Source organism: Arachis hypogaea, chromosome 7 (assembly GCF_003086295.3).
Source record: "Arachis hypogaea cultivar Tifrunner chromosome 7, arahy.Tifrunner.gnm2.J5K5, whole genome shotgun sequence".
NCBI classification, from domain to species: Eukaryota; Viridiplantae; Streptophyta; class Magnoliopsida; order Fabales; family Fabaceae; genus Arachis; species Arachis hypogaea.
The window spans coordinates 2,500,721-2,513,657 of record NC_092042.1 but is presented as its reverse complement, the minus strand read 5'-3'; the positions used below and the strand labels follow the sequence as shown (position 1 = coordinate 2,513,657).

At 30.9% G+C, this 12,937-nt stretch overlaps 3 protein-coding genes across 5 annotated transcripts; 2 read left to right on the top strand and 1 right to left on the bottom strand.

Annotated features, from left to right (window-relative positions):
• The first annotated feature begins 83 nt into the window (after positions 1-83).
• LOC112701927 (probable WRKY transcription factor 31) lies at positions 84-4,606 on the top strand. Its single transcript, XM_025752733.3, has 6 exons — positions 84-531; positions 609-698; positions 792-932; positions 1,702-2,163; positions 2,825-2,938; positions 3,663-4,606. The coding sequence occupies exons 1-6, from the start codon at positions 232-234 to the stop codon at positions 4,275-4,277; spliced, it is 1,722 nt and encodes a 573-aa protein (XP_025608518.1). The 5' UTR covers positions 84-231; the 3' UTR covers positions 4,278-4,606.
• Positions 4,607-5,565: 959 nt separating this feature from the next.
• On the top strand, positions 5,566-8,458 carry LOC112701926 (aspartate carbamoyltransferase 1, chloroplastic). 3 transcript variants are annotated; one of them, XM_025752730.2, is made up of 7 exons: positions 5,566-5,665; positions 5,767-5,853; positions 6,072-6,593; positions 6,690-6,829; positions 7,317-7,490; positions 7,671-7,907; positions 8,201-8,458. In XM_025752730.2, the coding sequence occupies exons 3-7, from the start codon at positions 6,110-6,112 to the stop codon at positions 8,306-8,308; spliced, it is 1,143 nt and encodes a 380-aa protein (XP_025608515.1). In that variant the 5' UTR covers positions 5,566-5,665; positions 5,767-5,853; positions 6,072-6,109; the 3' UTR covers positions 8,309-8,458. The 3 variants fall into 3 exon arrangements, with proteins under 3 accessions (XP_025608515.1, XP_025608517.1, XP_025608516.1); XM_025752732.2 differs by having other exon boundaries at positions 5,580-5,665; positions 6,103-6,593; XM_025752731.2 differs by having other exon boundaries at positions 5,580-5,665; positions 6,090-6,593.
• A 794-nt stretch (positions 8,459-9,252) lies between these two features.
• LOC112701925 (adenylyltransferase and sulfurtransferase MOCS3) lies at positions 9,253-12,582 on the bottom strand. Its single transcript, XM_025752728.3, has 11 exons — positions 12,233-12,582; positions 12,045-12,137; positions 11,840-11,895; positions 11,641-11,705; positions 11,409-11,483; positions 11,183-11,261; positions 10,614-10,652; positions 10,408-10,516; positions 10,147-10,265; positions 9,853-9,969; positions 9,253-9,765 (listed from the first exon to the last, which is right to left on the bottom strand). The coding sequence occupies exons 1-11, from the start codon at positions 12,474-12,476 to the stop codon at positions 9,373-9,375; spliced, it is 1,389 nt and encodes a 462-aa protein (XP_025608513.1). The 5' UTR covers positions 12,477-12,582; the 3' UTR covers positions 9,253-9,372.
• Between the last annotated feature and the right edge of the window lie 355 nt (positions 12,583-12,937).

The following is a 12,937-nucleotide window of genomic DNA, read 5'->3' as shown; positions in this document are numbered from 1 at the left end:
CTCTAATGTTTCTCCATTCTCTCTTCTTTTGTTAGAAATAACAAAAAAAACAAAAACAAACTAACTACATGACTCTTCTTTGATACTCATCCAACCACTGTCTTTGTCCACAAAACCATACTCAAAATCATTTGACACCAAATCTCTCTTCTTTCATCTCTTCTATGATCTTCTTTTACACATATATTATTGATTCATCAAAATTCAATAAAAGGGTCTAAGCCTATTTATATGATCAACATGGAAACCGCATGGAATAATGATAATGATGATGGCATTGACATGATGGATAAGTCTAGTCATCATCATCATTATCATCATCATGATCATGATCATCCACATTCTTCCTTCACTGACCTACATCATCATCATCATCACCATCATCAGGTCATTGATGAGATGGATTTCTTCGCTGAGAACAAGAACAAAAATGATAACAACAACATCCATGACAATATCCAAGATGATAATGATAATAATGATCATGATCATGATGAAATGGTGCACAGTTCTATGGAGCTTCATGTAGATGTAAGAAAATTAAATTTTTTTCCCCTCTATTAATTATCTATATATTGTTTTAATATTTTTTATATATAATTGTGTAGACTAGCTTAGATCTTCGTATGAAGAACACAGATAGCAATAGCTCATCAATGGAACCATCAGAAACTATGGATGACAAGAAGAGTAATGATGTACGTTTATTAGTTATTTGTGTGTGTTCTTAATTATTAATTTTAATAACATAATTTTTAAGACTAATTTAATTTATTGTTATTTTCTTGTAGTTAGGATTGCTAGCAGAATTGCAACACGTGAATGCTGAAAATCAAAGATTGAGAGATCTTATTGAAGAACTTAACAATAACTATAACACCTTACACATGCAACTTATCAACCTCATGCAGCAAAGGGATCAAAATCATGCGGTAATTACAAATAATTTCTCTAATACTTTTTAGTTTTTACTTAATCCGAAATCAAATAAAGACATATCAATATATAGTAGTGCAATTAATTTTGTATATTATCAACCAAAATGAAAGTGCCACAACTAGTGCACCACTCTCACAGATTTAGTTTAAAGAATGTAAATAGAATAAAAAATGCTATTCCTAAACTAAAATCAATCATTAATGTATTTATGTATAAAGATATGTATGTTTAATTTATTTTTAATGTTATTTATATTTTAACATGTATTTTATATTAGTAACTGACTTTAATAATTAATTTTAATATACATGTAGTATTATTCAATTAAAATATATATAAAGTCAAATGTTAATTTTCTTTTTTAATAATTGTTTTATAAAAATACCACGTGCATACTAAAAATTAACTATGAAATTAATTATTATATATTTATATATAAATTTATGTATTATTTAATTTATATTTTGTGTAAATAACTGATTCGGTAATAACTTTTTTTTTTGTACATGTAATATAATATAATTGTTGATTAATACTTTTTCAATGAATGTTTTTATGTTTAATCAATTTATTTATAAAGAAGTCACACAAAAAAATTATTTATAAAAAAATATTATTATTTTTTAAATTTAAACTTATAATTTTAGTTAATAAAGAGAATTGCACATGGATTTTAAAGTAGTTGGAAGTTTTAACATAGGAAAGAAAATTAATTGAGAAAAAAAAAACTAAAGCATGTGGTTTTATTTGATTGTGTTATAGATGAAGCAAGACATAGAGGACAAAAGTAAGAAGGAAGATATGGTGGCAAGAACATTCCTAGACATGGGTGTTGCTGGCTTTGGTGAAAAGGATAATGATCCTTCTCAACAATCTTCAGATATCAAACTTGGAAGAGGAGAAAGCAAAAGCATGGTTGAATTGATGGAACACTGCAATAATAATAATAATAATAATAATAATAATAATAATAATAATAATAATAATAATAATAATATTGTTTTGGAGAAAGACAATAATAGTAATAATAATAATAATAAAGTTGATGGTGGAAACAGAGAGAGAAACACAACAATGGTTACTGATGAAGGATTATCCGGTTGGCTCTCTAACAAGGTTTCAACGAGGTTGAATTCTTTCAGGGATGTTGATCAAGCTTCTGAAACCATGTCTATGATCAAGAAGGCACGTGTATCAGTTCGAGCAAGATCAGAATCTTCCATGGTAACCAACCATATATAATAATTCTTAGATTTAATATTTTATTTTGCATGTCTTGAAATCGAAACTATTTTAATAAATACTTAATAATACTATTCATCTACGCACTTTTGAAATTGATAACTAAGAATCATTAAATAATTTGACACATTTAATTAAAAGGTGAAATATACTTTTTGTTTTTAAAATTTGGCAAAAATTTTAAAAATACCCATAAATTTTATTTTATTTCAATTTTATCCTAAAAATTTTCGATTTGCATCAAATATAATTCTCGACGACTAAATTTTTAAAAAATTTAAGACCAATATAAGAATAATAGATAAAAATTATATTTGATTTGTTTGTGTTGAGAATTGTTCTTATGAAATTGTTATTGAATTGATCTTAATCTTTTTAAAAATTAATCGTTAGGGGTATATTTGATACAAATCGAAAAATTTTGGGACAAAATTGAAACAAAATAAAATTTAGAGGTATTTTTAAAACTTTTATCAAACTTCAAGAACAAAAAATATACTTTATCCTTTAACTAAATTATAATTTACGACTCTTAACTATCAACTTCACATGAAATTAACTATTAATCGCACCTGAGTTTCCATCAAAATTCAAATTGTTCTTAATTAATTATGTATTTACAGTATTTTTTTTGTTTATGCAGATTGCCGATGGATGCCAATGGCGAAAGTATGGACAGAAAATGGCAAAAGGAAATCCATGTCCGCGAGCTTATTATCGTTGCACTATGAGTACTGGTTGTCCTGTTCGCAAACAAGTACTATACACTCTCAAATATTTCAAAAGTTTTCTACTTTTAGTTTGCATTTTTTTAAATCATTTTTAATGTCTTTTACTTTTAGATTTTGTGAAAGAAAAAAATTAAAATTGTTTTCTCTTTTTGCTTCCCTATTTTCGTTTCTTTCTTAACAAAATCTTGAAAGAAATAGAAAATAAAAACACAAATCAAATGTTATATTTAAAAATGGTTTATATTTTTTTTTATTTTTTTTATTTTTAAAATTTTATGAAAAAAATAGAAAATAATAATAAAATAAATTATATTTTTTGTTCAGAAAATTTGGTAAAAATTTTAAAAATATTCCTAAGTTTTATTTTGTTTTAATTTTGTCCCAAAAATTTTAGATTTGTATCAAATATATTTTCGATAGCTAAATTTTAAAAAGATTTAAAACCAATCCAATAATAATGCATGATAATTATATTTGATTTACTTGTGTTGAAGGTTGTTTTTATGTAATTATTATTAAATTGATTCTAAATTTTTTTAAAAATTAATCGTCATAAATATATTTAATATAAATAAAAATTTATTTAAAAAATTATAATAAAATAAAATTTAAAAATATTTTTAAAATTTTTATAAAATTTTAGGAACAAAAAATATATTTTATCCGTAATAAAAACTAGAGGTATATAATCAAAAGTAGTGTTGCTTAAAGTATTAAGTATAGTAGAAATTAAGTATGATTTGATGATAGGTACAAAGGTGTGCTGAAGATAGAAGTGTGTTGATAACAACATATGAAGGCCAACACAACCATCCACTCCCTCCAACTGCCAAGGCAATGGCCTCAACCACCTCTGCCGCCGCCTCCATGCTCCTCTCCGGTTCGATGCCAAGCGCCGACGGCCTCATCAACCCCACCATACTCGAAAGCGCCACCCTTCCTTGCTCTCAAAACATGGCTACACTCTCAGCTTCAGCTCCATTTCCAACCATAACTTTGGACCTAACTCAAACCGCCACAAATAATAATAACAATAATAACAACTATAACCCAAATTCTTTAAGGGATTTGCCTAATAATCAAAGCCAACAACTTAGTCTCTTAACACCCCTTTTGGCTCAGAAATTTATGTCAGCTCCAAACATGTTTGGACATGTTCTTAATGGTGATCAAAGCAAGATTATTTCAGGATTACAAGGATCAATTGACACAACAACAGGTTCATCTTTTGCTGATACAATAAATGCTGCCACTGCTGCTATCACTGCTGACCCTAATTTCACTTCAGCTCTTGTTGCTGCCATATCTTCCATCATTGGAAATTCAACACATCATCATCAAAGCAGTAACAATGATGATGCATGAGATGACATTGAGAAGATCATCATCATCACAAAGTTAATTCAATTTTGTTAGTGTTTCATTTAATTAATTTAATGTTATTATTATAGCTAGCTAGCTAGGCTCATCATATCATCAAATTCTAGATAGGTAGAGACAAATTTAATTAATTAGTGAAGTTCATAAAATTGATGAGTCATTAGTAGTGAGTAGTAGTAGTAGTATGTAGTATCAATCCATATTATTTTTTTGGTAATAAGCTTAAGGTTAGTGACTAGTGATGAGTTAGCATGACCAGTCATAGTTGTAGAATCCACAAAATAAGCATATATTAAATGCATTCTCTTTTTCAACTTATTATTGTATTTGAAATATTTTTTCTCTTCTATTATGTAATATTAACCTTAAGAACATTTGCTAAGCAGTTATAAATCAAATGACATGGTCTCCCCATATTCAACTAGAAGTCGTGGATTCGAGTCTCTTTGAAAAAAAAAAAAAACAGTAATAGTTAATGTTATTAATAATATACTTATGAATAATATCAACAATAACAAATATTAAGTCACCAAAGAGAAAACCTAAGAAGATATAAGATAATTAAGATGTGGATACTTATTATATCATAATATCAATAAATTTAATCAAATATGTTCTATTATTTAATAATTATTAATTATTAATTTATATAAAAATATTTTTATGTGAGTAATCTTTTAAAATTAAATTGTTTTTATGTTTTTTATGGTATTTTTTAGACCAATAAATTAAAAATTAATCCATCATAAATATTAATTTTATTTAAAATTTTGTCACTTACTAATAAATTAAATGATTGTATATAAAAAAACAATATTTAAAAATCTTTGATTTTTATTTAAACAAACGGTGAAACTTTAATCACAATTAAAAAAAAATTTAATTACTCTGTTGGTTCCTATAGTTTTGCAAAATTTTTAATTAGGTCCCTATACTTTTTTTCCTTTTAATTGGATCCTTGTACCAAATTTTTTTTCAACTAGATCATTCTTAGTAGTAATTGGCTTAATTGTATAGGGATCCAACTAAAAAAAAATTGGTATATGAACTCAAATAAAAAAAAAAGTATAGGGACTTAATTAAAAAAAAATTAATGCAAAAATTCAATTAAAAAAAATATAAAGACCTAATTAAAAATTTTGTGAAATTATAAGGAACAATCGAATAATTAAACCTTAAAAAAAATTGAAAATTGGAATGGCCCAAAAGAAAGAGAAAAGACATAACAAAATTTGGCCCATTAATAAAGTTTCTTTTTGTGTAAGTGCCCACTATATATATACACATATTTACACACCATTTCATGGAAGATGCAAACACTGCTGCTCTTCGTAGCCGTTATCTTCCTTCCTAACACTCAAACCAACTTCTAAGTATCTACTCTTACTCCTCTGTTTCATTCTCAATGCTTTTTCTTGTTATCTCCCCAATATCTATGTTTAATTGACCACACTTCCTCTGTTTTTGTTTTCAGCTTCTAGTATTCAGTAATCTTTCGGTTCTGTATTCTGCCGTCTCCACAAAAGCGTAGTTTGCAAGCATATACCTTTATTACACTAAGGTGATTCCTCTTTTATCTCACTTTTTGCATTAAAAAAAGGTTCTTTTGTTCACTTTTGCTTTTGCTTCTGTTTTTTTAATGAACTTCATGTTGCTTTCATGACCCTTTTTTTTTCTAGCTATACTAACAAGAATACAATAAGGAATTTGGAAACTTTTTCGTGTTCTATTAATTGTTTTGTGTTGTTGTCTTTGTCTTTGTGTTCTGATTGTATAAAGATCTATAATTCATTGAAGAAACTTTCTATAGAGCAAAAATGGCTGCTACTTCATTGTTATCCTCATGCTGCATGCATATGGGAATGGCTCCTCCCAAAATGGCTGCAAATTATTTGAGCTCTCAGCCATTTGATCATCTGAAGTTAAGGTCATTTGGGGGTCCGGAATCATCAGAAAAATTAAAACTTCTGCACAAAGGTGATGAGTTCCTGTGCCGGGTTGCTCAAGTTGAAAGAGTGCCATCCTTCTCTGTGGGGCAAAAGTTTCAGCTTGATGATGTGATTGAAGCTCAGCAATTTGATAGAGATACACTTGGTGCCATATTTGAAGTTGCAAGGAACATGGAGAATATTGAAAGGAGCCAAATCCTAAAGGGATATCTCATGGCTACCTTGTTCTATGAGCCATCAACAAGAACTAGGCTTTCATTTGAATCTGCAATGAAAAGGTTAGGTGGGGAAGTTCTCACAACTGAAAATGCAAGGGAGTTTTCCTCCGCGGCTAAGGGAGAGACGCTTGAAGGCGAGTCTGCCTTTAAATTAACAATGTTGAGTTGCTTTATGTGTTCATCATTCTATCTAAATTTTGATTTCTAATGTCACTCTACATCTTGAACAGATACGATAAGAACAGTTGAAGGTTACTCTGATATAATCGTGATGCGCCATTTTGAAAGCGGAGCTGCCAAAAGAGCAGCAGTAACTGCTGGCATTCCTGTAATCAATGCTGGGGATGGACCAGGAGAGCATCCCACACAGGTATATTATATAGATATGGACTCTTCAGCAACATGATATGATGCATTGTTTGTTAGATAGGAAGATGATACATTGTTCCAAGATCCTAGTCTCTGGCTTCACCATATAAATTCATCTTCATTTATGGCATGTGTTTTACAATTTATGTTTGTTTAATCCATGAAAAGTATTTCTATATAATAGATAAGCTTTTGCTGCTGAGAAATTCTGTGAAAGCACAACTATGAGATTCAATGAACAAGTTTATTATTGGCCAGACTTTGTTTGGTGGAAATCAGATTTCTTGAGGAAAAAAATCACTTGAATATGTTACTTCTGCCACATAAGCATTTAGATAACTATTTTGTTGACAATGGGATATTAACAGAAAAAGTTAGCCAAACCTTTTTCTTTTACTATATTCTCTAACAATTTGAATGATAGAAGAATGATATATACCATTTTGCATTCTAACTATTTTGATTTTCAAAAACTGGTCCTTGATTAGGCACTGCTGGATGTTTATACCATTGAAAGAGAGATTGGAAAACTTGATGGTATTAAAGTTGGACTCGTCGGAGACCTTGCTAATGGAAGGACGGTTCGGTCACTAGCATACTTACTTGCCAAGTATAAGGATGTGAAAATTTATTTTGTCTCTCCTGAGGTGGTTAAAATGAAGGTAACTGTTGCAAATGGTGGATATGGCATTCTTATTTTAAATGCACTAGATGGAACTCAGTACATCATGCACAAAGATAATTCAATGGTTCAAATATGGTGCATAATGCGCCCGGTTCAATTTGGTGTATCATAGTGTTGTCCATAGTTAAAATGATGAGTTATGATGTTTCTTTTATAGGATGACATAAAATACTATTTGACATCAAAGGGTGTGGAGTGGGAGGAAAGTGGTGACTTGATGGAAGTGGCTTCAAAGTGTGATGTGGTTTACCAAACTCGCATTCAGAAAGAGAGATTTGGAGAGAGATTTGACCTTTATGAAGAAGCAAGAGGCAAGTACATTGTGAATCAAGATGTTCTGAATGTGATGCAAAAACATGCTGTGGTTATGCATCCTCTTCCTAGACTTGATGAGGTAAGCATATTTATATGCCATGTACTTTGTTTATGAACATAAGCTTAGAGTTGAATTGATATGCCTCACATCGAAAGAGTTTTGCACTCCTTAGAGTTGTATACCGAACAATTTCTTTTTAGGTGACTGACTACCCACGTGAAAATATCTTCATATGAAAATGATAGTTGCAAATCATTAGATAGTTTGACATGTTTAACTAAACTACTTAACATCTTAATTATCATCTTCACGTGAGTAGTCACCTTTCTCAATACTATATGAACTAAATTGGTCCTGTAAATTCAATGCAGATTACTGTGGATGTTGATGATGATCCAAGAGCTGCTTACTTTAGGCAAGCAAAGAATGGTCTATATATTAGGATGGCCCTTTTAAAGGTTTTGCTTCTTGGTTGGTAAAATGTTGCATTTACTTTCCAAATGCTGTTCCAACCTCAAGTTGTTTCAGGTGTAATTGGTACATTTTATGCTGTTGTCTCCCTTCATGGGAATATCTATAGTAGTAGTAATAAAAATATAAAATACTAGTTTTGGTAGACATTAGTAAAATAACTTGTGAAATGCAACCCATGTTTTCTTTTTCCTAGCCAAAATAGAAAAAGCACTATCAATAGCAAGAGTAATTATCAAGGGCTCATTTCAATCAATCCTCACTTCTAATGCTAATTATATATTAAGTAATATCTTCTATAATATGAATGTTTCAACACTAAACAGTAGGACTGGCTCACAAAAATTGAGTTTGGCTCACGGTTCAACTCATTAACAATCGAGTCTATTTTTTAAGCTCAAATTTATCTCACCAGAAGCTCATGAACCGACTCAAATTCACGAAGTGGCTTAAATAATAGGAACATTACCTATAATTCTATATTAATAAATTATAATTAATATATATTAAAAAATATTAATTTTATATATTGTGTATCTATTACTTATGAATTTTTTATTTATATCCTACATCAAAATTATATAAAAAAGAATTATAAAATTTTAAATAAGAACATTAATATATATAAAATTATATATTATTATTTTATATATATAGAATTTGTGAATTAATAAGTTTATATATATATATATATAATTGAGTCAACTCACTAGCTAATGAACTGAGTTTATCCAAACTCAAACTTGACTCATTTAATTTATGAGCTCAATTCCAAGCTCAAGCTTAGCTCATCAGCTCACGAGCTCAGCTTATCGAGCTATTAACGAATCAAATTCGAACTGACTCATAAGTTAGCTTAACTCACTTCCAGCCCTACTAAACAGTTATAATATATTAAAAACCACCCAAATTTAAACAAACTCTACAAAATAAGTAACATGGATACACAATAAGCCAAGGAAAAATTAAAAGGGCATCCTTAATAGAAAATAGTACATAACTGCCTACAGAGAAGGCTATCTGGATCAAAAGCGTAATTTTGATGAAAGTATACATTGCCCATAAGGGTAAGCTAATATGTAGGGAAGCTTGGATCCACATTATGGGCCCAAGACTCTAATCCCCCAACAATATCTTTGGCAGAAGTGTAACCCATTTTCTGAAGATACTGAACAGCCCTTTGAGAATCATTTCCCCTTCTGCATATGACATACAATTGAGCACTTGAGCCAGAAGCTACACCTTTCTGTTCTTCCTCTTTCTTCAGAGCTGTTGATATTTCAGGCAACCTAGTCTCTAGAGTTGACAGAGGAATGTTGAGGGATTTGGTGAGTGATACAATCTTGAAATGGTGAGCTGGTCTAACGTCGAGTAGCACGTGCGGTTCCTTGTTATGGACTATGTCGCTGTACTCCTTGCTGCTGATCCTTGATTCAGTGGCAAGTAGGTTTAGCCTCAAAGGACCCTGTGTATATACACAACTGAGTTGGAAAAGATCTAATGTAAATATAAAGGATGTGGAAGCATAAGCTGAGCATCAACGAAGTCATACCACAGACAAGGGAGTTTGAGTGAAATTCTCATAGTCAAATTCTTGGAATTGCTGTTGCTTAAAGGTTGTGTTTTCTGCGCAAGCTTCGCATTGCATGGATTTTCCTCTAATTTTGACCTGTTAAATAACCATAATCAGTAACCATAAAAGCTCTTGTTGAAGTATCATGTCAACCAAAAAGTAACCAAAAAAAAAGATTTATTATTTATGGCATATATAGGTTCCATCTTGCAGGAACACACAGAATAGTAAATATGTACACAATAAGCAGAGTGGTGGAGTTATTTAACATACTATTCGAATCCTTGCAGACAATGCATCAAAGAGAAGCATCCTTCCTGAGAGAATTTCACCAACAGATGCTGCAATCTTGATTGCCTCAAGAGCTTGGAGACAACCAATTATACCAGGAACTGAAAAAATAATAAAATAATAAAATAATAAAATTGTCAAAAAATAATGGAAAGACTAAACTAAAGTAGATTCAACTTTTTGCTATCATAAATGAAGGAGTACTAAAACTGATTTGGTTCATGAATACACGGGTAAATTTACCTACTCCTAGGACTCCACTATCAGCACATCTTTGGCACGCTGTTGTAGGTGGTGGAGTTGGAAAGAGACATCGATAGCAAGGACCACCATTATAATTGTAAACAGTGAGCTGCAGCACAAGTTTTCATTAACCAACTCCGAAATTTATCAAAAACTTTGGTGCAATACTCCTCGAAATACTAAAAAATGCTAATAAAGACATATACCTGCCCTTCCAATCCCAGCGCAGCACCAGATACAAGAGGCTGCATGTAACAGACAAAAGCAATAAATACAAAAAAGTAAGTTGGAGAAACATAGGCTTTCCTTTAAACCATTTATATATGTATGCACCCAAAGCACATGAATATGTGAAACCTTAAAACATGTAGAACTCGTCAAAATATTTAAATGTCGTATCATTTTATAATGAGTTCTAAAATTTTAAACCCGTGAGATAAATCACACAGATTTCAAAGGCAACAACTCATAATATCATATATACTTCTTGAAAAGGTTTAGAAATTCCCCAGAATCTATAGCATAAATAATCCAACTCAAACTCTAAATATTGTTCATGGATAAATATGAAAGTTCACATTTTGAAGTTCGAACACGACTTCTTTGCTGAATTGACACATGTAATTGCACAAAGTAACAAACCAAACAACAATAACCATATGGACATGCAATGGACACTTGTTGGGGGAAATACAAAAATTTAAAGTATCAACACAAAAGCACAGATAACACCAAATTCAAATGAAGTCACTCAGTACAAACCATTAGGATTTACCTTTCCAAGTACCACACAGCAATCATTGATCATGTACCGGCTAGGAGCATTATCTGTAGCATCTACTATTATATCATATCTAACAAAATGCTCAGAGTCATGGAAACCACCAGGATTCACCGTCATAAAAAATTAAAAGAAAATATTCAAATGAAATGAAAGGTAATCACAGAGGGATGAGAAGCCCCAAGCAAGTAAAAAACTAATCCCATTATAGCAAGGATACTGGCTTAGTATTTCCAAAGCATTGGAGGTCCGCAAAGCTTCTTGATGCTCCACAATCTGAATAGTGGAATTGATACTGATATTCCATACACAAAATAAACAAACAAATAAATCAGTTCCAAGAACAGTGATGCAACTATTACAAGCAATTCGAGTAAACTTGATATGGTGATTTCGTCTCAGTTTCTCCTTGAAAATCAATGCAATGAATTTTAGGTAAGAGAGTATCATACGAGCGACAAGCAGCGGCAGCAGATTTCACTTTCGGCTGGCCAATATATGCTTCTGTGTGAATAATCTGAAATACAGCATGAACAAGCCAAATTCACCAATAGCAGCAGGGGTATAAACAAATTCAGCAAATGAACTTGGAACACACAAAAAACACAATACAGATTAACGGTTAGTTCTGGCAAAAGTGCAAACATGTACCTGCCTATGCATATTATTCAGCTCAACCACATCATGATCTACAATACCCAACCGACCTGAGAATAATTTTTGAAACATAAGCTCTCAAAAGAGTATATACACAATCCTACATATTATTGGAAAAAGCTTGAACTTTGAAGTATAAAATGAACTAAAACAAAAACTATAAGGTAACACTTATTAAAGCATGATCACAAGAACTTACCAACACCACAAGCTGCAAGGTATAGCAATGCAGGGGAACCCAATCCTCCAGCTCCCACAACCAAAATTGATGCATTCAACAGATTTTCCTGACCTGCAATACAACTCAATTGTAATATGATGATGATGATAAAATCAAATATATATGTAAGTGAAAGTGAAAGTGAGAAAAATGAGAACTTTGAGGACCTTGAACACCGAAGGAAGGAAGCAGAAGGTGACGACTGTATCTGTAGATCATGTGAGGCTCCAAAGCGTTTGATGAGTGCGACGAAGAACCACCATTGGATACGACACCGTTTTTGAGATGAAGATGGTTCAGTTGAGATTGAAGCTCAGATATTTTGGCGTCGATTGTGTCCCTTTCTTGCTTGAGCTCATTGATCTGCCGCCGAATCCGAGAGGCCTCTGCTTCCTGCGTCTCCGACGACATTTCGGGACTCAGGTGACCTTCAATTCAAGGTTCTTTCTGCTTAATCGCTCAAAACCCTAAACCCAACTAACAATTAGGGTTTTCTATTTTTTTTAAATATTAAATTATGTCACTAACTTTGGTTAAGTTATTATATACAAATACAATTATGGGTCAATAAGTTCACTGTTATTTTTAATATATATTTTTTACATGAGCTTAAAATAATATGTATCATTAATATTAATGTAAAAATTATTAAAAATGATTTACATAATGGAAAATATTAGAGATTTTAATTTGTACATTAATATGGATAAAATATTGATATATTATTAAAACTTAATCCATTTTTTTATATTTTATAGATATGTCGAGTGAAACTCCATAATAGTCCCTCAGATTGAGTCCGTGCACCAATGTTACTCCTGACTTTTGAAATGCTCTAATTGCACCCTTCAGATTGAGTTCCGTGCGAAATC

Bases quoted from the DNA above. Each gene is read 5' to 3' on its own strand.
- LOC112701927 (XM_025752733.3), top strand. From the start codon at position 232: ATGATCAACATGGAAACCGCATGGAATAATGATAATGATGATGGCATT. The intron at 933-1,701 runs GTAATTACAAAT...ATTGTGTTATAG, and splicing joins AAAGGGATCAAAATCATGCG to ATGAAGCAAGACATAGAGGA. The intron at 2,939-3,662 runs GTACTATACACT...ATTTGATGATAG, and splicing joins GTTGTCCTGTTCGCAAACAA to GTACAAAGGTGTGCTGAAGA.
- LOC112701925 (XM_025752728.3), bottom strand. From the start codon at position 12,476: ATGTCGTCGGAGACGCAGGAAGCAGAGGCCTCTCGGATTCGGCGGCAG. The intron at 10,653-11,182 runs GTAAATCCTAAT...TGTTACATGCAG, and splicing joins GCTGTGTGGTACTTGGAAAG to CCTCTTGTATCTGGTGCTGC. The intron at 10,266-10,407 runs GTAAATTTACCC...TTATTTTTTCAG, and splicing joins TAGTGGAGTCCTAGGAGTAG to TTCCTGGTATAATTGGTTGT.
- LOC112701926 (XM_025752730.2), top strand. From the start codon at position 6,110: ATGGCTGCTACTTCATTGTTATCCTCATGCTGCATGCATATGGGAATG. The intron at 6,830-7,316 runs GTATATTATATA...GTCCTTGATTAG, and splicing joins CAGGAGAGCATCCCACACAG to GCACTGCTGGATGTTTATAC. The intron at 7,491-7,670 runs GTAACTGTTGCA...TTTCTTTTATAG, and splicing joins CTGAGGTGGTTAAAATGAAG to GATGACATAAAATACTATTT.